The sequence below is a fragment of the Malaclemys terrapin genome, chromosome 15 (genome assembly GCF_027887155.1).
Source record: "Malaclemys terrapin pileata isolate rMalTer1 chromosome 15, rMalTer1.hap1, whole genome shotgun sequence".
NCBI lineage: Eukaryota > Metazoa > Chordata > Testudines > Emydidae > Malaclemys > Malaclemys terrapin.
The window spans coordinates 33,610,946-33,637,729 of NC_071519.1; the positions used below are offsets into that span (position 1 = coordinate 33,610,946).

The window sequence follows — 26,784 nt, forward strand, 5'->3', positions numbered from 1 at the left end:
CGCTCTGGTGCCATGAACTACACCGGCAAGCGAGACAGGTTCTTACACTGGCAAAGAAGGTGCTGCTCACTCACCTTATTAGCATTTCTGCCAAGCTCTTTGCATCTGCAATACAAAAGCGAGAGACATTTGTAAGAGAGCCAGGAAAAGGTCCGAAGATAGACTCTGTTCCCACTGCAGATTGATGCATGGGCTGGGGCGTGTCCCTCTGGGCGAAGGCAAGTTTCTAGAACAGCCTTCTGTGTGATATGCTAGGCAGGAGGGTACATGACATGCACACACGCTCAACATTCAGTCTAGTGTAAGGTGTGTACAATCACAGTATCCTGCCGTCAAACTACAGCCAACTACTATAATAGGCACAGTTATTTTCTAACTAGTCTGCTATTTTTTTTTTAAATCCTTCCTGCCAATGAAGCTCTTGGCCTCACCCATCCAACCAAAGTTCAGCCTTGTTCGGTGCATGCTTTAAAAAGAGCAACACAATCCAATGCCCAAGAGAGCCTCCAGGATCTAAACTAAGATCTACACTGAAATGGATGATCACAGACTTTAGAGCAAAAACTCATGAGGGCACTTGGTTTGTCTGTCTACTTCTCCCATACCGACCACTGTCACGGCAGAGCAGCTTACAGATCCTTCTGTCAAATACCATCTCCCCTGCCTTTGCAGGGCTGTTGCCCATACTTCCCGCTAGAAATCTATTGTCTCCTATTAACTGTTGCAATGTGTTTAATCCATGTTAACGGACCCCCCACATCAAAGTTTTCTGTTTCATTAAGCATCTGTCTATGCTTTGGGGACTGGGTGGGGAAAAGGGCAGGGAACCCTGCCCAAAGCTGTGAAAGTGGAGGCTGGACCTTGTAGGGAGATAGCGCCCCCAAGTCCCCCTCCTGCCCCGCCATATGCCAAGCTGCAGATGCAAGTTACAAACACCACTTGGGAACACGGCTGGCCATGGTCAAACCCTCTAAAGCCCAAAGGTGTTTAACTGCAACCATCAAAGGTAGTCTATGCCATTAAAGAACCGCAAGGCCTGCCTTCCAGGAAAACTCCAGCGAGACCTAACGCTCGTGAGTGTAAACTAATCAGCTCCCAACAAACCCACCCAAAATATTAACAAAGCTCAGGCAACTACCACAGTGCTTCCTGAGCCGACCTCGTTCACTCTGCCCGCCTGTCTGTTAGATCCCTTCCTCCCAACCGGCTACGGCTCTGCCATGCGCTTCAGGGCCGACTCTCATTCTACGTCCGTTCAGTGGGGCACCACCCCACAGGAGGCCGGGCTCACACCTCACCTCGCAATCTCTTCAGACGCTTCTCCTTCCTCTTCTTGCGGATGATGAAGAGCAGGGCCACCCCGAGCGTGGCCAGGATCACAGGGCAGGCAATGGTGAAAAGCTTCTTCACGTCATCCCCCTCCCCCTGCGCAGATTTGATTGGGGGTATGGTACCTAGGAGAGAGCCACACACACGAGGCAGTAAGACCACACACCCACGTCAGACCTCAGCTCGGGGACCTGAGCACAGCCGAGGCCAGGCTGGGCTGCGGACAACAGCTTCCTCCCAACTGCAAAGTGGCTTCAGAGGAATGTCAGGGTGGGGGCAGGGGGAGGTGTCTGGGATGCCCAGATAAATGCGCTTGCTCTCTCTGCTTCCAGCCAGCCTGGGAACCCAAGAGACAAGCTGGGTTCCTGGTACCAGCAGCCAAGGCTGGCGGTAAGTGTGTTTAGATGAGGGTGTTTCTGGCTCACCTGACATCTGCACTGCAGCGGGAGGCTCATGGTGACACAGCTCGTGGTGGCGTACCCACACTGGTGTTCATCTAGCTAGCACAGCCTGGACCCCAGCATCGGCTGTACAAGCTGCTCGGAGCTCTGGGTGTGCACTCGCTCCTATTTTTAGCCCCTCTAGCCAGATTCAAGCTTTGGCAGTGCACCTACCCGTGCTGGGTGCCTCTCCTCCGGCTGCAGTACAGACCTACCCTCAGAGCTGGGCTGTTGGGGGCTCACCCCTCAGGGCTACGGAGATTCACCCAGCCCTTCTTACAGCCAGTCATGGGAACCCACGCTAAGCACACGCATGATATGTGAGAGCATGTGCAACTGCAAGTCCCGGAAATGGCAGCTAAGAGGTGTCCTGGCCCCAGCCACCGCCTCCCCTGCCAGGATTCACGTTCCTAACACACAGCCACGTGCTATAAAGTGCTCTGATCTGACCCACCACAGAGTTTATCTGGCACGGAGTCCTTGCCACAGCCACTGACCACGGTAACCTCCTGAGGACATCAGCACTTGGAGGGTGGGGATGCGGGGCCACTGGGATGCGTTGTTGCCCCCCAGAGAAGACTGCATGCAAATTTCATTTCCCTGCTGGGTGGTGTGGGCTTTGCAGAAGGGGGAGTGGGGGCGGGGTACTCAGTCAGGTAACGGGCACACCTGCCCTGTCTCATCTCCATCTCCCTCTCAGTCCACTGATAAAAACGAGGCACTTGCAATCTCCCTGGAGAACGAACATGTGACCAGGCTCTGAGCAGAAGCATCTGTCACGAGAACACATCAGCCCTACACAACTCCCTGCTGACAGCTGGCACTGCCTGGCTCGGGGGCTGCTCAGGAAGGGGCCAGCACAGATTTCTGGCCTTTGTGTAATTGGAACAAGCCCACCTGGCACCTGAGCTGCCCTTTTGAAAGGTGAAGAAACAAAGCAGGTGTGACACTTAGAGGGGTTTGCTTTACGGCGAGAACCCCCACAGGCTGAACGCTAAGGGACTGAGCGGCTAGCGGTTACAGCCAGGACTCCAGGGTTCATTTCCTGGTTTTGCTATAGACTCCCTCCCTGTGCAAGTCAGGGATAGTGATACTGGCCCCTGCAATCTTTGCAGGGAGGGGGGGCAGGAGAGGACAGGAACCAAAGCGGGGGAGCAGCAGGGATGATTGTCACCCGAGAACCAGCTATTACTACGACATTTCTCAATGTTCTTTGGACAATAAGTGAGGGAGGAGGTGTGGGATATCACTCCAGTTCCCGGGTGTCTGCATCCCAAAACGAAACCACGGCAGACAGCCCGCGCAGGGATGCCAAGGACTGAAGGGGCGATGGGGTATGTCTACAGGGCAGCTGGGTGTTTGCCTCCCAGCGCGGGCAGGCAGACAGGCGCTAGCTGTGCTCGAGCGAGTGCTGCGAAAACAGCAGGGTGGCTGCCGCAGCTGGGTAGCTGCCCGTGTCTGCCCCCGGGCTCAGGCAGGAGTGTACTGGGATGGCTAGCCTGCGTCGACATGGCCATACTGCGGTTTTTCACAAGCGCACGTCTGTCTACCTGGGCTGAGAAGCAGGCTCAGCGTAGAGATGCCCGTGGAGAAAGGACAGCTCACTACTAATTAAATCCACCCCTTCCAGGAGGAAGGAGCCTAGGCCCTGGATGGGAGAGGAGGAATGGCTGCTACAGCCCTGCTGTGCAGGGTCAGACCCCAGCCAGCACAGACTCCGCCGAGCCTGCGCTGGGTCACAAAGATCAGGCTGTGAGTGTGTTTAAAACCCAACCCCCGAGCTGGGACAGCTAGGAGCCAGAGCGACCGTGTACCTAGTAATAAGGCAGGAGAAAGACCTGGAGAAGTCTCTAGCTAGGACAGGCCTGTGGTGAGCTAGGAAGGCACGTAGCAGGGAGTCTCCAGCCTACGCTCTCTTTGGGGCTTGGAGAGATGGCTCTCTCCTGTACTCCTCTCCCCATCAGCCTAATCTAGTTCAGGGTGTGCTGGTAGCCGTGTCAGTCCCAGGGTAGTAGTGAGTGAGTGAGTGTGTGAGTGTGTGTCCGTCTTTTACTGGACCAGCTTCTGCTGGTGAGAGAGACGAGCTTTCCAACTACCCAGAGGCCTGAAGAAGAGCTCTGTGCAGCTCATGTCTCTAACCTACTTTAGGCAAATCTCACTACTCGTGCTCCCCTCCCAGCTCCGGGCCAGGCGCCAGAGCCCCATGGGATCCCAGCTGTGGGCAGAGGAGGGTGAGGGGCAGGAGGAAGGCTAGTGACAGCTGCAGGGAGGGCCCGGCTAGGAAGAGAGGAAGGTGGGGTGGAAGCAGTGGATTCTGGATGCTGCAGCTGCCTGGCATTCCGCTGAGTGGCTCGGCAGGGCCACAGGCAGCAGCAAAATGCTGAGCAAGAGACAACCCCTTAATGCAACGAGGCCGGCGCGGGAATCCGACTGCTGGCCCGCCCCAGCCGCCTAACCCGCACCACATGCCCCGGCCCCCTAAAGCACGCGATGCCCCACGGCCAGCCCCCCAGAACCAGGCCACTCCCCGTGCTGCGTCAGCTCTTACTGCCGTCGTAGTCCAGCGTGGCGAACTGGGTGGTCTCGTTACCGCAGCCGGCGCTGTTGCAGGCCTTCATCCGCAGCTCGTACCAGGTGGCCTCGCGCAGCTCCGTCAGGAAGACCTCGTTGGAGCTGTTCGTCTTGAGGCTCTGCCAGACCCAGTTGCCCTTGGGCCGGTACTCCAGGACAATGGCCATGATGGGGCAGCCCCCGCTGCTCCAGCCCTGCAGGTTCAGCCTGGCATGCGTAGAGTTAATGTGGGTGAAGAGGTGCTGGTCCTTGCTGAAGGAGGGCTCTGTGGAAAAGGACATGCCATGAGGACCTGGGAGGGGGCAGCTCGTACAGGGCAAGCTTCCCATCTGCCCCCTCCCCATGGCCTTCACTCGCTTTGCTGCATCTGAAGCAGTTCGGTGGTGGGTCTCAGTCCAGCCTTCAATGGGAGCTGGCTCTTACCCCGTCCCCATCCTGCCAGCAACACTCAGCACGCTCCAACCCAGCGTCTGCCCGGCGGCCACAGTTCATGCTGCAAAGCGAAGCTGGTGACAGAGCTCCCAAGCACAAAGCCACCTGCCCGGACACTGGTAAATGCCCAGCAAGTGAGAAGCAGCAAAGGGCCCCTCCTGCAACGTCGCCCAGGCAGGGGCTTTGCTGCTCAGGTTCCCTCCTGCAGGGGTTTTACGGCTGGGCTGCTGGAAATAGGGTTTGGTAACTGAACTGAAGGAGCAGAACCTGTGTCTCCGTAATACACGACTGCTGAGGTCACTACCTGGGCAGCCAGGGGAAAAAATCCTACTTCTGGTCACAGCCAGTTGCGACAGCATCTTAGCTAAAGATGACTGAGGACAGTGGACTTCTTTTACCATCGGTCACAGCCAGCAATAAGCTCATCTGTATAAGGCCAGGGCCAACTTTTAACAGGACACTTGTCAAGGACGTGAGGCCAATAAACTGACCTCCTGCACCTTGCACTGCACATTACAGAGGAAAATTCCAAACGCTCCTGGGAGTTTCTCATTTCAGCAAAGAAAAGGACACCGACGGCCGCACACAGGAGTCAATTGACCCCTGCGGCAACCTTACAAAACCAAATAACCCTGCAACAACAGACTGGGGCAGGAGTTTTCCCGATTCTTCTGTTCCGCCCACCAGTCTACCTCGCTTGATCCTGGTCAGAAGGCAGCGCTGGCCTTACTGGACCCTCTCTGGACACCTAACCATGGACCCAGCATCATCCACACCCCCGCCGGATCACGCTGCCGTCACTCCTCCTTGTGTTCCCAGTACTGCAGATAGCAAACTGCACTGGAGCGAACTGGGGGAGAAGGCAGGGTGCGTGGCACTCTGACGGGAGGATGGGAAGGGGTTAAAGCATCAACACCTGACCCCACAATGGGTAGGTCAAATGTAAAATCTGAAAGGGAAAAGAAATGCAGCTGGTGAATCTCTGCAGCAGGCTTGTGAGGCCCCTGGCCATGCTAGGGCCTGGGCAGTGGCACGGAACAGTGCAGAGCAAGTTGCCTCAGGACCTTTCCTCGCTGGGCTGGGGGAGGCCCTGGTGAGCGCGTGCTGGAGTAGCAGCTGGTCCAGGACGCCCTGGGAGTGGCCAGCAGTTCAGGAAGAGCATCGTCCAGGACAGACGCAAAAGGGAAGCCCTTCGCTAGAACTCGCTCGTCAGGCCGAGTCCTGTATTCTGCCTCCAGCAGCGGCCTGTGCGGAGGCACCCGGCCCATAGTGCTGTGCTGAATGAGGGGCGGTCTACTTCCTCCCTCGCTCCAGCCCCTCCCTCTCTCCCTCGCCAGGACCTAAGGAATGAATTAAAAAGGGGAACCAGCGCAGGTGGCCCAAGACGTACAAGCAACTCTGCCAGCATCAGGCCGGCAGACAGACCAGTTCCGAGCAGCTGGGTGGCCCCTGCTGGTTTACCTCTGCCGTGTGTCTTGGCCTCGATGATCTCACTGATCCGGCCGGCCCCCACGCTGTTCTTAGCTGCCAGCTTCACCTTGTACCATGTGCCACACTTGAGGCTGTCCAGCTTGAACGAGCGCTCGGTGGAGCTGATGAACACGTCTTTCCACTCCTCGCTGTTGTCCACGGAGTACTGCAGCACAAAGCCTGCGGGGGGAGAGGAGCAGGGGCTGTTAGCGCTCAAGATCTAGAGGGAGACAGGGACAGAGCACAACCTGTTTCTCCTCTCCAAGGGGGATGCAACATGGTGGCAGGTGGGAAAGGGCTGGTCAAAGAAGCCCTGGCTCAGCAGATCTCCTGTGCTCTGAATCTGTGTGTCCAATCATCAAGCAGGCCTCAATCCCGCCCATCCGAAGATAGGTGAATCTCAGCCCCATTGTACAGATGGATACACTGAGGCAGGGAGGGCTAAGGAGCTAGATTTGAAGAGCCTTTAGGTAACACCATGGAAGGTGTTGCATTAACTGCCTGTGCAAAGTACAAGGTTAGCCAATTTAATGTGCAGTTACCCAGCACGCTGCACATGCTCCACATTCACGGGAGAATCTGGTTCCAAGTTACTTGCCCAATGTTGCGCAGCCAGTCAGAGGCAGAGTCCTCCAGAGAACCCAGGAGTCCAGAGCCCTCGCCACTATTTTAGACTAAGGGTATGTCTACACAGCAGTTTCAACTCAGGCTCGAGCCTAACCCTCCCTTCCATCTACACACAAATCACACTAACCCAGGGCTCAGATCCCAGGTCCCCACAGGGATGGAGGGTCAAACCCTGAATCAAGCCAGGGCCCTGGGTTCAAGCCTTATTGCTTTGCAGTGTAGATGCAGCCCCCCATGACTCGTGTTCTGGGAATCCCACAAGCTAACTTTCTGTGTCCTCTGGATGGTCAAGTTTGGTAGACAGTCACATTTTCCCACATTGCACCACAAACAAAGGGATAGAGTGGCCATATTTTGGAAGGGCGCTAGGAAGTCTGGGATATGGATGGTTGGACTTGGGCCTGAATAATGCAGTGCAGATCCTGGAATCCCAGGTTGGGACCCAGGATTCAACAATTCCTAGCCTGGGGTTACAAATGAATGTAGATGCTCAAGCCCTAGGTTCACAAACCCAGGGTCTGTTAACTTCAGTTCTGCTGCAGCAGGGCTCACAGTGCAGGGTAGAGACACCCTAAGGGCGCCCTACCCCTTGGTTTGGTCTCACAGCAGACTGTTGTAAATTGCAACCCACCCCTGTCACCAGGTGGTGCTGAAGTAGCCAGATGAACAGACTCCAAAAAGGCAGGGGGGAAATAATCTTTATGCATTTATAATGAATGCAGAGGAAAACAATTCCCCTGGCTCCCCCTTTGCCTCCCCCCAGCGCAGACTGAGACAGCCCTGAGATTGCACGGGGCTGCTAGCAATGGGAGCCTGATACAATGCAGGAACCCAGACTGAAGTAGCGCAACACCAGCCACGCGTAAGGGCCCACGTGCATAATGCTAAAAGCTGACCAGTGGGGTTTTCAGTGGGGCTGGAGCCCAGCTGGGACCTCGCCAGACCCATTGCACATGGCCCCCCGAGGTGCCTTCTGAGGGGGGCGCTCAGCCACTGACTTGCAGTTTTTCATCCCAGATAAAATCAGTCAGTTGTTAGCCACCCCCCTGCCCTACCTTCCCCTTTGCCAACAACAGCTAACGAGGGGAGCGTGACCACACAGATTAACGCCAGAACACTGCACTCTAATGGCGCTCCACAGCCTCCCCTACCCCCCTCCGGGCCAGGCCTGGAGAGAGCCTTGATTTCCAATTCAAATCCAGCTCTGCCTCCGCGCACATTAAACATGTCTTCCTGCCTAATTTCATACATATGAATGGGGATGGAAATGGAGCCCTCTTTTCTTAGATTATTAAAATGGAGCTAGAACGAGGGGGGAGATTTCCCCCACACACACCCTTTATTATGGAGATTAGCGCCGAGGTTTGAGGCTGGCTCGCTTGGCGGCTGCAGAGTCTATGGGCAGGAAAATCCACCTCTCTCAGCCTGCACCAAATCCCTCCTCAGACACGCAGAGGGGTGTGTGTGTTGGGGCATCTGCCATCCGGGTGGGTTTGTGGGGAGGAAGCTACTGGTCCCCCAGCTGTCTGAGCAGGTTACTGGGGAAAAGGCAGGAGAAGGGAGTTTCTGGATTAAAAGGCATGGGGCCAAAGCCCACATGGAACATATGGGTCACGGACGCCCCTGTCCTAGCAGCACCTGACTGCAGCCGCCCTGCTCTGACCCAGTGGCACTGCAGCAAACTAGGAAGGTTGGACACCCCCCGACCCCTGCAATTGCGATCATGGTGCAGGACCCAGTTCCAGCACAGCTGTGGGGACTGGGCAGGCGGGGAGATGGGGCCTGACCCATGGGCGGGAACAACACTAGAGTTTTGGGCCTTTCCAGGGTGGAAAACCAATATGAAACCGTGGTTGGCTCCCACGTGGCCTGGGAGCTGAACCATGCCAAGGCTGCCATGTTACAAGAGGGTCCCACACAATCCAGTAAGAGAACTGTGGCATGGAGGGGCCCCGAGGCAGGGAACTTCAGCACTGTTTCCTTAGGCGAGAGGGCAGCACGAACACCGGGGGCAGGGAGGGGAGGGATTCTCAAATGTCAGAGCCGGCACTGAGCTGCCTGGCTGGAGATACAGCTTCAGACTCCAGCCCCCCTTGGGAGAAGGGCCACAGGGGGAGGGCAGTGGCCAGGGACAGCAATAACCACAGCTCTTGAGGTTAATGGGCTTCCTGTCCCATGTTCCGCAGTGGGTTGTGGGACAGGGCTGGGGTACAGAGATCACCGAGTACATAGCAAAGTGCACAGTTCTGGTGCAAGGCGAGGCATAACACTGCCCTGTCACCCACCCCCAGCAAGCCTGCAGCTTTCCTGGGGGTCTGCTGCCTGCTACCCCACAGGGCTCAGTCTGTACACAAGATCCCCTCTGTGGCTGCCCCTCGGCCCTCCCAACCCTGATCGCCCTCCAAACCAGCGCCTTGGGGAAGGCGTATGCCTGCACCTGGCAGCCTGGCCTGGCCCCTTCAGCAGATGCCTCTCCCAGGCACTAGCAATTCTGGGGACTCCCGTGGCTCCGGTCTCCCCGGCTCTCTCAAGCAACCTGCCTTTCGATCTTGCTCCCTGGGACATGTAGTGTCCGACCGGGCACCATCAATAGCATTTTCACCAATTACTTGTTTCCGCATCAGCGTTCGGTGAGTGTGGAATGTGATTGATTGGAGCCAGCGTATAAAAGGAAAGCCAGAATTAACTAACTCCCTCGGGAAGCTGCTAGGAAGTTGCTTCTGTCATTGAATGCTGCATCCTTTCACATGATTAAGAGTATTAGGAAACACACTGGGTCTTAGATGAATAAACCTGTTACACTCCCATCAACAACATGTCTTAAAATGGCTCTTGGGGCTTTATTGGGGAGTGAGGCAGGCTTGCGTACACACACAGAAGCCGTTATTAGACTTCAGTGAGGTGAGTATTATTCTGAACTGATCCCCTTGCAATCCCAGAATACGCACAACAAAGAATCACCTGTCAAATGCCGAACACATAATCTATTCCAAGGAGGCTCAAAAGCCTCACTTCCATAGGTGTGTCAGCAAGTCATTTGTTTGGGAATCTTGCGTCACACACACACACACACACACACACCCCTGCTGCTTTAAGGGTAGGCTTGTCTACACAGAGACATTGACCTGTATAGCTACAGTGGAAGAATGACACTGTTACAGCTTGGGCCAGCGTAACCCCTGGCTTAGAACAGAGTGTCCTGTGCACACAAGCCCTGTGTTATGAATCTGTTTACACACAGAGCAGACAGACAGGCCCAGTCTGAAGGACTTGTTTCAGAGCTGGAGAACTACAAAACGAGATTAACACAAGTCCCTAAGAGAGAGCACAGTGTCGCCAGTCTGCACTGCACTGAACGCTAAATGTTTGCCAGTCCCTGCAGATTTTAAGATGTGGTGCAGAGAAACCTCCAGGCTTGGTTTGCAAAGTGTCTGAGTGGGTGCTCTTATTTCTGCATCCTCTGATAACAGTCTGTGCGTGCAGGAGTCATTGGTTTAGGCACTACATTCAGCTTGGTCACCATTACGTAGGGTGCCGAAGCGAAGCAAAGACTCACCGGCGCAGCGCCTCCTGCTGGTCGTCTTAGAATTAGCTCTTTTCCAGCTTCAGAGCACCCTCTGCTGGCCGGTGGCTTGCCTGCCTCAGGCTGGTGCCCCTTTACCTCAGGGTTCTGCCCCCGCTGTACCCCCACTCTCTGGTTCTCCCCTCCCAGGGAACCCCCCAACCCTCTAAACCCACCTCACCTCAGTGGCTACTGCCAGTCGTTATCTAGCCCCCGCTCCCTGGGGCAGACACAGTCTGTAAACCACTCATCATCCGCAAGGGGTTTGGAGCAGCTGCCTCTGCCGCCCCAGTACCTTCCTTAGGCCTTGCACAAGGCCTCAGCCTGGGGAGTTACCAAGCTGGCGCTCCCCAGCTCCTCCTGCCCTTTTCCCCAGCACTGCTCTGCCTCAAGTACCCTACTCCCAGGCAGCCAGGTCCTTCTCTCTCCAGCGCTAGAGAGAGACTCCTCTGCCTCCTGGCCCCACAGCCCTTTGATCAGGGCCAGCTGGGCTCTGATTGGCATGGCCCCAGCTGTGGCTGCTTCCCCAATCAGCCTAGCCAAGTATCTTAATGAGTAAAACCTGTAACTCCCAGGATGGACTGCAAATTCCTAGGGCTCAATGAACTTCGTGCATAGCGACTGCAGCTCTCTCTAATGGGAATCTAGCATGTGGCTATTGGATTCCCTGCTTAGGAAATGATGAGAGAACCTATGGACAAAGGAATGTTTTCTGTGCCAGGTAATGCAGGACTGTGCTTGACTTCACAGATGTTTTCACAGTGATCTAAGATGTTGGATTTATAGCTGAACGATCCTATATAGGACCAATACATGTAATACACACACACACACGCTCATCTCCACTAAATGCAGTACACAGTTACAATTGTTATTAGACACTCAAAAGAGTGAGGAAAGTCAAAGGTGGCAGCAGGTGTACGGACGCATCACGAGCATGGGGTTCATGCCAATGTCTGCGTGTAATGAGGATGACTTACTGTTGCCGTGGGAATCATAACTCGGAATGTCTTGACTTTTTATATATGCAAATCTCAACCTCCGTGTTGCACTGACAGGTTTATTTATTTTTGCATTTACTTTCGCTCACTCTTAAACAAATATAGAACAGGAAGAGAGGCCTATGTTTGTGCAAATGTGCGTCATGAGTTGAATGAATGACTATTCAAATGAAGGTAGTAATGTTCAATTGGGCGCTCTCAGACGTCTGTGTGATTTGACTGTCCGACAATATTTGATCTCAAGGCTGACGTACAGGTAAGTGCGTTTGTTGTACTACAGACAGACCCACACAAACTCAATGGCAACCCAGGTGGAACTGTGCAAGAGAGGGAAAGATGGGCTTGTTAAAAGACACGGTATTACCATAGCATCTAGACGTCAAAACTGCAGCTTCATTGTGCTGCCCAGACAGACACACAATAAGAGACCATCCGTGCCTTAAAGAACCTACAATCTAAACAGACAAGACAGTCACGTGGTGGGAGGGGAAACTGAGGCACGGAGAGGGGCAGGCACTTGCATAAGGTCACCCGTCAGGTCGTTAGCAGATGGGAGCAGAACCCAGGACTCCAGGTGGCAGGCCAGGCTCTATGCACAAGACTGCACTGCTTCCCAGCAGCATGGCGATCTGGGTTCTGTTACCAGCTTTGCTACTGACCATGTCTGTGACTTTGAGCCAGTCACTTTCCCTTTCTGCACCTTGGTTTCCCCCTCAGGATAATGGGGCAGTAATGCTGAGCTACCTCTCGGCGTGGGTGTGCAGCTGGATCCATTCGCATTGGCAGGGCCCAGGGACCTGACACGTAGGGCAGAGGCAGAGTGTTGTTATTAACATGCATGCCCCCAGGGAAGCCCTATACCAAATGAACTGGCCTAGTTACACATTCCACCACAAACTCAAAGCTCAGCCACTATTGGGGAAGGTTCGTGGATCGAGAAAGCCTGGGCCAGCCCCCTGACCCGATCCAGGACCAGTTCAGAGCTTGGGGTAAAAACCCCATCCCATTTGCAGCAGCATGTGGCTCTAAGTCATAAAACCAAGCACATCTCAGTGGCTTTGACTGAGTTTTGGGTCTTCTGTTCCCAGAACCTCAGGGGAGCGAACCCCACACCGAGCAGAACCCCCAGGAAATACTCGCGCCTCTTCCCCAGCATGAGGGTGCCCGATTCTGTCCAGCATTGGCCTTCAGCATAACCGGTCACTGCTCACACAGACCCTGCCACTGCTCTCCCCCAACACCCATTCCACACACGACCTGCCACTTCCAGACCAGCCCCATCAGGTGGCGCTGTCTCCCCCTGCAAAGCCAACACCAAGGAGCTTTGCAGAAGGAAGAGCCCGGGAGAAGCGGCGTACTCCCGTGCTGAAAGGCTCACGCCACGATTCGCCCGGCCCTTAGTTATTTATTGATTTTTTATATGCAGCATGTTTTTAATATTTCTAATCCAATTATAACCAAATTTATCAACAGAGTCCATTGAAGTGAAAGGCTGCTGGCTGGGGAGATTTGCTTGTAATTACTTTCATGCTTTTAATTAATTGTAAGTGAGGTTTCCATTCCCCCTCACCCCCAGTCTGCAGCTGTTTCAACATATAATTCACTAGATGAATCAGAGCAGAAAGGAGGCTTCGGAAAGCCAGGAAATTCCTAGAGCTCTCTAGCCGTCCAAGATCTGCTGGGAAGGGGAGATGCAGGTAGGAGATGAGCACTAGTCACTCAGGTCCAAGCTTCGTAGACACCAGGCAGCCAGAAATAGCAATTAGTGGCTTGGTTTTTGCAAGCTGCTTCAGTCCCAGGATCTTGTAAAAACACTTAACAAGCCATTTAATTGAGACTTGCAGCCCCCCTGCAAGGTTGGGAAGCGTCACCCTTACAGACGGGGAAAGTGAGGCACACAGACTAAATAATTTAGCAGGTCAGTGGCAAAGCTGGAAGTAAAAGCCAGGAGTCCTCCTGGCTCCCAGTTCTTAGCCCTAAGCCAGAGACTGACGTTCCTTCTCAGAGCCAGGACTCGCCATTCCCCTGCTCTAACCACTAGACTACATTCACCTCCTGAAGTTGGCTGTAGAACCAGGAGACCCTGACTCTGACCCTGACCACCATGGGAGCCACGCAAGGGTCTCCTTTGAAACAAGGACGCACGCCATTGCACCTTCCATAACAGACTCATCATTAATCCTCAGAAGGCCAATCCGGATCTCCAGAAGCTAAGCCCTAACGTGCTAGCATCTGGAGCTCCAAAGCCACTAGCCCTTCCCTCTTTGAGACCACGTGCCTCCATCTGGCTTTGCAGCCCCAGTGGTGAAGCAGACCCAGCTGCTCACACATGGCAGTCCACCCCCAGCCCCTCCCAGAAAACTTAGCAATATCAAGTTCAGACACAGAATCTGCCATCTCCCCAGCCCCTTCCTGAGAAGGGCATGCAGAATCCCCAGAATTTATGCCACTTCCTCTCCTCCCTTGGCCGTGGCTGTGGAACACAAGCCATGCAGAGCAGAAGCCCCGCTTAAAAGAGGGAATCTCAGCACCCTAAACCCTGACACTCAATATCACAACCCTACAGCTGTCCAGCCACACAGAGCTCCTGACGCTCTCCAGTCCCTTGCCCTTCCCTGCCTCACCTCTGATGGAGCTGCCGCCGTTGTCCCCAGGAATCCAGGCCAACGTGATGGATGAAGCGGAGGTTTTAGATACAGTCAAGCGCGGCTGGTCCGGGGGAACTAGATCAAACAAACAGCACAAAGTCACTGAGCACATTTCACACTGGAACCAGAGCCAGACATCTGCACCTTTATAGGGTTAATTTCAAATACAAGTCCCGTGCCCACGGACACCTTTGTGCACTGAGCCCCGTGTGCCCAGGGATGGCCCTCTATCCTTTCATCCTGTTGGGAAGAGACATGGAGCTTCCCAGCTTCATCACAGTGTGGAGAAAAAAATCTAATGGTTGGATCTTTGAGGTTCAGAATTTGGAGGCAGTTTACAAGGCGTTCAGCAAAACTGAACAGAGAGGGAAATTTTTGCATGGGAGTTTTTTTAATTCAATGTTTCAGACATCCCCTGGCAACCCAAACAACAGCCTTGGTTTAATGCACAAGAGCGGAGAGCAAGATGGTCCTGGAACAGAAAACAAAACAATCCCGTCTCACCTCCCTGCTCCAGAATGAGTGAAAAGCAAAGTGTAACAACAGCATCACTAGCAACAGGTCAACCAGACCCCACCCTCCCAGTGCACACAACTTCATGGCTTCATTTGCATCGACACAGGGAAGGAAACGCCTGGGACTCAGACACTGAGCTGCTTCTGCTCTCACAGAGGCATCACACGGATGTAACTCCATAGACTCTGGGGGGCTCGGCTGGATGGACACACCAGGCAATGAGAGACCAGAACCAGTCCAATCGGTACATTGATGGTGTGGGCACTTTCACAGGGTGAAGCAGAGTTCGGATGGGCTTGTGGAAAGCGATTCTCAGGCCCACGGACAAAACTCATTTAATTGTACAACAAAACTTGACTCATGAGAAAGTGCGATTGGCTTCGGGCAACATTAGTTTATATAAAAGGGAAGGCTGCCCCATCGGGGAACTGAAACAACTGCATGTGACTTAAGTGGCCCATCACAGAGCTCCAACAACCAATTCCAAGCTCTGATGAGCTGAATGAACAACCCCAGTGGCCGAGATGCGGCAGCAGAAAATCTCTGTCCAGCCATTTCCAGCAACAAGCAGATTTGTAATGATGGGCAAAGGCAGAGCCGTGCCGAGCACGCCAGGGTGGCACAGCCCTTACCTTGCACCAGCAGGTTGATGATGATGGTATCAAAGCCCCAGGTGTTGGTGGCGGTGCAGGTGTAATACCCAGAATCCTCTGCTTTCACCGAGCGCAGGACCAGTGTGCCATTGGCCTGGATCAGCCGGTGCCCATCCACTGCCACCGGGATGGCAGAATCCTCGCTGCAAGGAACAAGAAATGCCAGCAACTCATCAGCATAAATCTCTACTCGCGCATCCCAGCAGCAAGCAGCTCCCAGCGCTTAGATGGGGCTCCAGAGCGTGTTGCTCAGATGGCGTTTAGCGCTGCCCGGCCGCTCTTCCATTCCACAGGCCAACGGCCAGGCAGCGCCCCCAAACAAAAGGTCAGCTCCTCCAGGGACAAGGACCTTGGGAGCTTTTCCCTTTTGCCACCTCCCTGCCACAGGATCAGGGCTCCTCCCGAGAGGCTGCACGGTGGGGAAAAGGTAGGCTTTAGTTACCTGTCCTTGGTCCATTTAATGGCAGGAGCCGGCTCCCCAACTGAATTGCACGGCAGCCTCACGTCCTTCATCCACGGAGTGGTGACGGTGCCGCCGAAGGAAATGATCTTGGCTGGGGCTGTGGGGGGAAGGGAACGTCAGTCTGGCTGGACGAGCCACGCACACAGAGCCTTCCTATCCCACCAGTGCAGACCCCACCCTGCTGCACCAGGGGCTGAGATTCACCACCTTTGTCGATGCCGCAGAACCTGCTCCAAGCCATCGGGCAGACGGAGTAGCCGGCGCATCGCGAGGTGCTGGCTATGGTGAGTCCTGGAGACGAGGGGCCAACCCAGAGCCAGCACCAGGGCACGTGTCAAACCCAAGCCTGGATCCAGAGTGTGCAGTGGGACCCCCAGCCTCTACACTGAGCCCAATCTAAATGCCAGATGACCTTGCCCCTTCCCACAGGACTCTGTTACCCAGAGAGAGACCCAGCTCCCCTCCAATCAGCCCCACTGCCCCCCGCCCCACCCCACTCCACAGGCCCTGCCGCACCTTTCCCAGCAGGCTCAATGGTGACCTTTTCACTGATGTTGCCACGTCCCGCCGAGGTCACGGCCGCCACCCACAGCATGTACTGCTGCCCGCGGTTGAGGTGGGCGATGCGGTAGAAGAGTTGCTCGGGGCTGGTTTCATACTCGCTGGGGGCCTGGCGGGGGGAAGGAGGGGACACAACTGGTTAATCAGGACAAGGTGAACCCCCTTTCATGCACCTCTTCCTGCCCAGGCTTTGATGCAGCCACCAACACCGCCCCCCTCACTTCCCCCCCGCCCCAGTACAGCCATACTAGTCATAGCAACAGTCTGAGCAGCCTAACCCCTGCTCGGACAAGTCCTGGCTTTAAGGGACCACCCCAGATTATCCTTGTGTGAGGCCACCATCTTGGGTGACCCCAACGATCAGACAGGGACCCACAGAGATAAACACTGGAGCTTTTGCTAATGAGCAGACTCCACTGCTGGGGCAGACGAACCCACAGAGATCGGGCACAGAGGGACAACCTGTAACACACCTACATTTAGGGAGTGGGCAGGCAGGCACTCCAGGCAGGGCTATTTGCCAGGGGTGAGGGCTCTGGCTGGGAGTGAGGGCTGTAGGGTGGAGCTGGGGCTGAGGGGTTTGGGGTGTGGGAGGGGCTCAGGGCTGGGGCAGAGGGTTGGGATGTGGGGGTGAGGGATGTGGGGTGGGGCCAGGGATGAGGGGTTCAGGAGGGGGCTCAGGGCTGGGGCAGAGGGTTGGGATGCGGGGAGGGGGGAGGGAGGAGGGCTCTGGGGTAGGTCCGGGGATGAGGAGTTTGGGGTACAGGCAGGCTGCCCAGGGGCTGGGGCCAGAGGACTCCCCCCAGCCCTCTCCCTGCCGGCAGCAGCTAGTTCCGGGGAAGGGGCCTCTCTCCCCCTTGTCGGCAGCAGGGAGCTCCAGGCCGAGGGAGAGGCCCACAGCAGCCCCCTGCAAGCCCCAACTTGCTCCCCTCCCAGTTCCCACCCCCCACCTCTCTCCTCTCCAGGTCCCTGCCACGTGGCCCTTTAAAGCTGCTGCACGGCTAGTTATAGTGAGCTGCGAAGCCGCGCAGCTTGGAGGGAACTTAGCGCACTGAGGGTCGATGGGAGCCGCCACTGGCTCGCGGGCCTTGCAATGCAGAACACTGATTTATTACCGGAATTATCGTAGCAAATGGCCCATGACCCCATTGTGCTAGGCGCTGTATGCACAGGGAATAAAGAGACAGTCCCTGCCCGTGCCCTAGTCTATGCCATCTCTAACATTAACAACTCCTGGCTAATGTCCCATGTAAGGGACAGCCCCAAATCCCTGCCTTTAAATCTCCTCTGAACAACCCGGGGATAGCAACACTTGCTTCTCCAGCCCCATGACGCACCCAAACCACCCTGTAGTTCAGTTAACAGCACAGCTGCAGGGGCTGGGGGCGCTGCCCTCACAGGTGTTCCCCTTACCTTGCGCTCTGATGGGCTGGGAGCACAGAGCGCAGTTTGGATGGGAGCAGGGCAGCAGCAGCTGCTTCTGGGGACTTCCAATAAAAGTCAACGTTCAGTGGTCCAGCGCCTCTCCCCATTGTCTGTATATGTCCCCAAGGAGGGAGGATTATAGCAGGCAGGAGAGACACGGGAAGGTGGGTGTGGTCGACCTCCGGAAACACACCAGAGGAAACGCTGGTATATTTCAGCAGACTCATGATTTTTATATAAAGGGAAGCTAGCAAAATCTGCAACCCCCCCACCACCACATCCCCTTCCTCTGCCGAGGGTCCATCAGCCTGAGGAGGTAGAAGGGTAGAGATGAGAGAGCCACCCCCCGCCCTCACAATCACTGGAGAGGCCAGGTACACTCAGAGCAGCTCGCTCGCTCTGTGTTGCTTTGCTTGGCTCTAGTTTCTGAAAGCTCATTCAGCGTCGTTTGGCATTTCTCAATGCCAGTGCAAACTGGCTGGTGTCGTCATTTCTCCAGGGAGCCCAGTTCCGAGGTTCAGGAGCAGATGGCGGCATCGGTGTGATGTGTTCCAGCGATATCGCACTTCTGAGCGTCCACGATCCCTCCTGCCCATCTACAGCAGGAGCAGGGCAGGCTGGGAGGGCAGGAGCCCATGATGGCCCGATGAAAAAAACCCCAACAATTTGCTTTGTGGCTGCTCAGTGTGAAAAAATGCAACAACACACTCACCTCATCCAGCCCAAAATTCAATATCAAAAATACTGACGCCATGTACTGGCTCCCCACACCTCCCACACTCAATTCTTCGTCTCCCTCCCACTGGCTGTGCTGCACAGGGCCCTTCCTCACTCACCTCTCTGCAGAGCGTGCAAAGATGCTGGAGCCCAGAGACAGGTTTATTTCCAATAAAGAAATGCATAAAGTCACCCCACCCCTAAACCCACTCCACTCTCATAACGAGCTACCCCAGTGCAACCATTAACTGCCTCATTCGCATTTAGGACTATCCCTGCTCCCGCACCCTTTGGACATCCAAAAGACCAGAGAAGAAAAACTCAGTGCCAAACCAGGTTTCCACTTGTTCTCTCCCACGCAACAGACCGTTGGAAAGGAAATCAACAGAGCAACATAGCAACCACAGGACTCGCTGTTGCACACAAGAGAACCATTTGGTAGCAGCAACTTCCAGGAATTGAGGGCACTAAAGAATTGAGGACAATCTGTGGCAAGAGGCATTCCTGATCTTGCGGGAAGGGAGGAGGAGAGAAGAGATGGGGAGTTGCTCTTGTTACTAGTAGCAGTACTATGGTGCACCGAGCAGCTCCGACCGAGATCAGGGCCCACTGGGCTAGGTGCTGTAGAGTAAGAGGGAATCACTGCCCCAAAGAGCTTACAGTCTAAATAGACAAGACAGACCAAGGGTGGGAATGGGACGAACACAGGGACAGAGCGGGTATTCGAGAGCAAGGCTCCTGACTCCCAGAGCAGTGCCTTATCTACCGGGCCACACTGTCTCCCTCTCCAATTCTTCCCTGAGGGAGGGCTTGGAGAAGAGCAGAATCACTTTTGTAGGCAGCCCCTGGCACTAAGGATGCATGAACCACCAGAAGGGTGACAAACTATGGCTGGACTAGGGGTAACAGAGATCCTTGATGAGGAGCCTCATGGAACGCAGCGGCTGTTATCCTGTGCTCAGACAATGCAGCCAACGCGTTACAGCCGCTGCTCCCGGCAGTGATAACAGGGAGAACTTACAGGAAATCTGGCGTGCAGAGGCTCCAAGAGATCTATAGCCACATGCAATGTTAGTCTTGGTCACCAATGAACCCCCAGGCACTAACACTCAGGCCCCCCGCTTCACAAAAACTACACGCCGCTGACACTGGAGCTCAACGAGAATCTCTGGCTTTTACATCGCTAGGGACGTTTCTCCCATTTGTGGGTGAGGCAGATGAGGGCAGAGGCACATACACACACGACCACGTGCAATGGATACAAAAGCCATTGACTCTGGAGCAGTGAACCTCCAGAAAAGCCCCCTAATGAACAGGGACTGTGTAACGGAGCAAAGACTCACCAGCGCAGTGCCTCCTGCTGGTCGTCTTGGGAATTAGCTCAACTCCAGCTCCGGAGCACCCTCTGCAGGCTGGTGTCTCGCCTGCCACTGGCCCCGTGTCCCTCCCAGAACCCGGTGCCCTTTACCTCGGGGTTCTGCCCCAGCAGTACCCCCACGCTCTGGGTCTCCCCTTCCAGGACAACCCCCAACCCTTTAAACCCACCTTGCCTCAGTGGCTACTGCCAGTCGTTATCTAGCCCCCGCTCGCTGGGACAGACGCAGTCTGTAATGGCCATTCATCGTTGGCAAGGGGCTAGGACCTGCTGCCTTGGCCTATTCCCAGGCTGTATCTCTGCAGCCCCAGTACCCCTGTAGGCCTTCACTAAGGCCTGCAGCCTGGGGTTTTTACCAGCTCCCTTGCCCTTTTCCCCAACAGTGCTGTGCTTCGGTACCTTGTTCCCAGGCAGCCCAGCCAGCCCTGCCCACTCCAGGGCTAGAGAGAGACTCCTACAGCTCCTGGCCCATAGCCCTCTTATCAGGGCCAGCTGTGCCTGCCTCCCCAATCAGCCTAACTTGGCTGCTTTTAACCCCTGTTCTCCAGGAGTGGGGCAGCCGCCCCACTACAGACTGGGACAGACTTCCTGAAACCAGAGGGGGCTGAGTGCCAAGCTGGGATATAAGGCACCTTCTAGGGCCATTGCTCCTCATCATCACGCCACCTTAGGGACATGGAAACGCTGCTCTCCCAACTGTGAAACAACCCGGAGCCCATCATCGACATGTTGTTTGTCTGGTATGCCACTCACAGGGGAAGGGATGGGCCGTGAGGGAGAGGGAATTCAACAATTAATTTTCTAGTCTATGGGATGGATATTTTGTTTAAATATATATATTATATATATATATATACATACACATACACACACACACATACAGACCCACATACATAAAAACACTTATGTGTGCATGTGTATAAACACACACACACACACACACACACACACACTGATACTTGACACACACACTATTCATTCCATAGAATAGAGACTTAATCATGCATACACATATTTACGTGTGTGTGTGTGTACACATACATAACACACACAATATATTGTGTATATATGTTACGATATATGTAAATATATCCAATATATAGATATACATATATAAATATTACATTGTATACATAATTTTTTAACCAAATGACAGTTTTGACATTATGCCAAGAAAACAATATCGGATCCCAGCGGTTTTACCAGTTGCTTTGATGAAAAGATTATGTTGCCCTGGAAACCAGAGGCTCAGATATTGAAATGAATTTGAGAAGGAGCTTTTGATAAGCACTAGTTTACAGACCTCCTGTCAACCTCTCCCCTCATGAAGACGGGATGGGACCCTGTTTAATTTTTATTTTAATTTCGGTCAGCTGCTGGTAAGAGAAATGTCTCGTAAATTTGCCCTTTTGAAATCCGTGCAGGGACGAGGGGTGCGATGGGTGATGGAAGGTAATAAACAGATAGGGAGATTATGATCCAATGCAAATTGTACACACATTTATTTGCACAAACCCCTCCGTAACAGGAGTGTGAGTACCTGCACCGTGTGTGGAGCTGAATCAAATCGACCGTCATCCACACCACTTGGCTCTATTATTAATATTTTTTCCCTCTCCCCGGCTCTATGCAGCAGCAACACCCAGTTCTGGGTCCTGCTGCTGTGAATCCCGCTCCAGCAGGAGCAGCTGCTTTGTTTTAGACCCTTTGCTTTTCCTTCCCCCTCCCCCGGCCAAGTAGAAATGGCATCAGTCTAGAAACCAGTCTACACCTGCCCCATGGAAATGGGGACACGAGCCCTCACCTTCTCCTAGGAAGTGGCAGAAGATCAGCTGCCACAACTGGACACAGCCTGGGTGCTGGGAGGGGCCAAATGGGCATGTGCTTGCAATGCAATAGAGAAGGCTGGGCAAGCTGGGGCTGGTACATCATGGAGCAGGGATCGCCACTCTGTGCCCGAACCTCCATACTGCAGAGCACCCAGAACCAGAGAGTGACCAGCCGAGGAGATTCAGAGCAGAACAATAACGGTGCAGGGACAGAGGGAGCCCACAAAGAGAGAGAGGGGAAGGGCCAAGGCCGAAGTGTCCAGGGCTCAGGACCTAAACTCTAGCACCCGTATAAAAGCAGCCTGAGGTCCTGACGGGATGCAGCGGCCTGAGTCTACTGGCTGCTCGGCACCTGGACAAACCAGGCCACTGACATCTAGGCACTGGGCTTGCGGCTCCCAAATTCAGACAATTTGCTTAAGGCTGGGATTTCCCAAGGGAGGCAGGCGCCCAGCCAGCGCCTATTGAAATCGTATGGGATTTGGGCACCAATTTGCCTCGGCTCCTTTGGGAATCCCAGCTGGAGTGGATCCCCAGGACACAATTTGGCTAAAATACAGTGAGGGGTGTGTAGGGAGAGACACGAGAGCTGTGCGCACACAGCGACGCCTTCCTTAACGGAGAGCAGGGCAGACGAAGATCAGCTGCTTAGTCGAGCTGGGTCTTCTGAAAGGTGCAGGCGACCCCGCCTCTGTGCACCAGGGGATACTCCTCTGTAGTGCTCCAGGGGCTTGTCTACTTGGGGAGTTATTCCTGATTCACATCGTGTGGATTCTCTTATTCCAGAATAAGAGTGCTCACACAAGCGGTTAATCAGGAATAGCTAGTCTGCTTTAAACTCACACTTAATCCAAACCAACTTCCTGTGTAGACAAACCCTGACAGGGAGGATGGCTAGTTTAGGAGACTTCCTGTGCAGGCTTCCCTTTGTCTGAAGAGGGCTGACTGTCGGGAGGAAGAGGAGTGGGTGTAACTAGGAGCAAGGGATGAAGCTGAGCAAAGGAAATTGTATACAACCGTGTCCCCTAGGGAAGTTCCCAGGTCTTGGACACCGAGAGAGAGGATGGAGAAACCCACGGCCTGCACACAGCGAGAACCAATCCCACACTGACGCAGTAGGATGGACCCCATGGGACCAGCTGGGCTATCTCCTCTGATTTCTGAGGTGCGGTATCGAGTTGTTTTGCTTTCAGTGGGATATTTTCACACTGCCTGACACGGCCTCCCTGACACACACCTGCAGCTGGAACATCGCTCAGATATTTACTCCAACGAGGTTTGTAAACAACAGAACATGAAAATCTATAAAACATGAATCCACTAAGCAGCTTGTTTTAGACAGAGTCAGGCATGGTAGATGAAGTGGAAGTGTCTGCAGGTAGCACAGACCTGGGGCGCATTGATACCAGACGCAAGGAGCCTGAATCTTCCACAGGCCAGGCTCCTTGGAAATGTCAGGGCAGATGTACGGGGGCAGGACAGATTCCTCCATTTTCCCCTTACACTAGATGTGATCCGGGATCCCAGCTCAGTTCTTTAAAGATTCCCCCTCTCACTCCTGGAGTTGGTCTATTCCTTTACAACTTGATACTACTAGTTTAAGAGAAGCTCCCTCCACCTACATGGCCTGCAGCCAGGGAGCTGTGCAATGGAAGAGGAAGGGCAGCCCCATCAAACAGTCTGGGCTTCTCGCCTCTAGAAGTAGGAATTCAAGTGAGTTCACGTTGGGGAAGGAGCTGAGGGTGAGTGATTTCTGTAGGGGGAGGGCGTCCTTCAGCTCTGCCCATTTCAGAATAACTAGCAGCCTGTGGAGCGGAGAGTCAGAACTGGGGTACCAGGGGCTGCTGGGGATCAGGACTCTGGGGCACCAGCAGAGCTTGGGAGGGAGGAACAGTGTTCTCTGGAATAATGGGGATGCTGCAGGTCAGGGCTGATGGGCAGCTCATGCAGCCCTTGTCTGCGTGTGCCTGGCTCTCCGCTCAGCCTCACAGTCTTACCGAGGACTAACATTCACCCCCGCAAATGTGTGTGCTATCTTGCGCTCTCTCACACACGTGCGCTGGCCCCTTTCTTTCTGCCCACAAGTTTCCTGCAACAAGACATGGGCTCCTGGCAAGCTCTAAACACAAGAAATGCTGTTGCACGGGACACCAGGGCCTGTTTGTTGAAGACATCACCTAAGTAGAACAAACAAAAGACTGCCTCCGCTCTGGAGAATTCCCCAGGACCGGATAAATCCCCCATCCAGAAACTGTGCCAGGAGGGGCTCAGTGCCTGCAGGCTGCACTGACTGGGGACCGTACAGGAGACATCTTAAAATGTATCTCGTGACTTGGTTGCTTTTTAAAAGCACAAGTGATCCCTGACACCAGTGCTGAGTTTACACCCATAAACCACTGACACCACAGCAATAAATGTACAAGTGGAGGGGTGTCTAAGACAGAAACCATCTGTGGGGCATTCAGAACATCCACCAATGCTCAAGAAATACACTGATCCATCGTAAAAACAACTGATTCGCTTTAATACGCAGGGCAGTGGGCTTCTGCTATCACTGCTAAGAGGTGCCTTTAGATTAGAGCATCAGGAATGCATAGGGCCAGATGAGCCAGAGGCAATACATGCAAAATGCTAGACAAACGTTATGTCCCCTTCCTCGGGATGGCCCATGCAGAGGATAACAGCCCACTACTCCTATCTGCGAACAGTTACTTGTTTAGGTCGAGTGGCAGGGACTTGTGTCCTGGGTTTGACTCGAGTGGAACAGGTTGTTAAATAAACAAGGGGTGACAGCTAGGAGTTTGAGAAGGCGCCCAGGCTTTCCCACCTGCATTTCCATTTGACCCATTAGCTCACGTAGCTGAGGGGCCCCCAGGTGCTTTCTGACCCCTTGAGCACTGAGCTGAAAGTTTCCCAGCTCCCTCCTACGGCAAGCCCAGTGTGCCCGTTTACCACATCCGGTGCCAGGCTGCTAGGCAGCCCAAGGTGGCTCTGCTAGCTGGGGGTGCATATTGGGGGTGGGGGGCCAGGGTGTTTTCATGCATGCCCTCCAGGGATGCATGCAGTCTCCTCTGCGCGGAAAAGTTAATTCCTCACTGCCAAGCACCCACCCAATCACCCATGCTCCCTTGTGTCCTACTTACCGGCTGTCCGGACCCGGGACTGGAGCAGAAGATGGTGTACTTCCGGATGATCCCGTTCGGCTTAGCTGGGGAAAGCCAGGACACGACCACGCTGCTGGCAGAAGACGGGACGGCTTTTATCCCGGCGGGGGGGCCTGGGACTGAGCAAGAGACAATTCATTTTAGACCCAGCAGCTTCAGCAAAGCCGGCTAGATCCACCATGACCTCCCAAGCAGGGCGCTGATTCCTCCTCCCCGTGAGGGGAAAGGCCAGACCGCTCTTCCTGCACGCCCAGTGTCCGCAGGCATTCACATCATTTGAGGTCTTGTTCTAAGAGGAATTCCTTATAACCAGGAATGCCACAATTCTAGCAGGCATCAATGCTGTGGAATCCTGCCCTGGCTTGGTGCTGGAGGCAGATGCTATATTGGCACAGGACCACTTTGGCTGCACAAAATGGAGGAAAGCTATTCTGGAGGCTGCATGTAGCGTACCTCCCCTGCTGCAGGGCTGAGCCTTTCACCCTCCCATGCCAGGGAGGGAAGATGCTGAGTCAGCCAGAGGGGCAAAGGAAACAAGTCCAGTGGTGGACAATCCGTCCTACTTTTCATTTGGGGTTCAGCGCTTGGCTGGGGAAGTGGGAAGCACCTGTGCTGGGGCTTTCACAGAACCAAACACATGTGGGGCTGGAAGGGAGCTTGATAGGTCATCTAGTCCTTCCCCTGCGCTGAGGCAGGACCAAGGAAACCCAGACCATCCCCGACAGGTGCTTGTCTGACCTGTTCTTAAAAACCTCCAATGATGGGGATTCCACAACCTCCCTTGGGAGCCTGGTCCAGAGCTTAACTAGCCTTAGAGTTAGAAAAGTTTTCCTAATCTCTTACCTATATCTCCCTTGCTGCAGATTAAGCCCATTATTTCTTGCTCTGCCTTCAGTGGCAATGGAGAACAATTGATCACTGCCCTCTTTATAACAGCCCCTTAACAGGTTTGAAGACTGTAATCAGGTCCCACCTCAGGCTTCTTTGCCCAAGTCTAAACATGCCCAGTTTTTTTAACCTTTCCTCACAGGTCAGGTTTTCTAAACATTTTATCATCTTTGTTGCTCTCCTCTCCTTCATGCCAGTGTTCAGCCCAGACCAAGACTCAAGCCCTTAAATGGTAGGTGTGGTTCAAACACATCATTATTGCTGGTGCCCTCCCGCAGCACAAGAGGCATCCGGGCTGTGCTGCCCGACGGTTTTGCTGTCTAGCGTTGTGAGGATTCTAAGGCCTCACGTTAAAACCTATTTCCACAGGGGTCATTCCGAGGCGGGATCACTGCCGCCCACAACGCACAATCGTGCTACAGCTTCTCTTGTGCTCATTTCTACCACACTGCGCAGTTGAAATACCCCTGAAATACGGGCTGTACATTGTGGCCCCACAAAGCCCCCCCTCCCACCCCGGCACCATGCAATGCAAGGACACATTACTGTGCCTAACACCTGTCATACCAGGATCTCAAAGCACTTTCTAAACATCAACTAGTCCCCCTCACACACTGGTAATGCGAAATGCTTATCCTGGTTTGCAGAGGGGCGGATAGGACACAGAGTGAGCCGGCAGCTGGGATTCTTGGGCTGGAGTCACTAGACCATGCTGCCCCATGGCCAGGAGCAGGGACAGCAAAGGCTGCCCACTCCTGCGTCCCTCCCTGCAGCCTTTTGTCTGCAGGATTCAGGGTCTATTCATGTGCAGGCATCAGCCTGTTAGGAGACCACATCTAACAGTGTACCCACATCTAACTGAAGGCAGCACCTGCCTCTTGCCAAGCCGGACGCAGGAGGGTTAATTCCAGCTCACGCTCATATTTAGAAGCCGTGATTGGCTTTTAATGTCTGTCTCCTTAATCCACTAACATGCCCGACTGGCTTATCCTTACGCTACCCTAATGTGCCTTCCCAGCATCTGGTGCTTTCCAAAGACAGGCAGCTGAGGGGCTCAGGGCCCCTGTCTCCTATTCCCAGCCCAAGGACAGCACAGAGCCAGGAAAACACTCA

The 26,784-nt window shown here is 54.2% G+C and overlaps 1 protein-coding gene across 1 annotated transcript in view; it reads right to left on the reverse strand.

Moving 5' to 3' along the window:
• DSCAML1 (DS cell adhesion molecule like 1) overlaps positions 1-26,784 on the reverse strand; it is a 273,736-nt gene that overhangs the window by 13,556 nt on the left and 233,396 nt on the right. The window contains exons 20-28 of the mRNA XM_054049478.1: positions 24,763-24,902; positions 16,229-16,382; positions 15,692-15,809; positions 15,229-15,392; positions 14,057-14,155; positions 6,234-6,422; positions 4,318-4,605; positions 1,299-1,454; positions 75-105 (exon numbers count right to left, since the gene is read on the reverse strand). Coding sequence (XP_053905453.1) covers positions 75-105; positions 1,299-1,454; positions 4,318-4,605; positions 6,234-6,422; positions 14,057-14,155; positions 15,229-15,392; positions 15,692-15,809; positions 16,229-16,382; positions 24,763-24,902 — 1,339 coding nt within the window. The remainder of the gene's footprint in view (positions 1-74; positions 106-1,298; positions 1,455-4,317; positions 4,606-6,233; positions 6,423-14,056; positions 14,156-15,228; positions 15,393-15,691; positions 15,810-16,228; positions 16,383-24,762; positions 24,903-26,784) is intronic.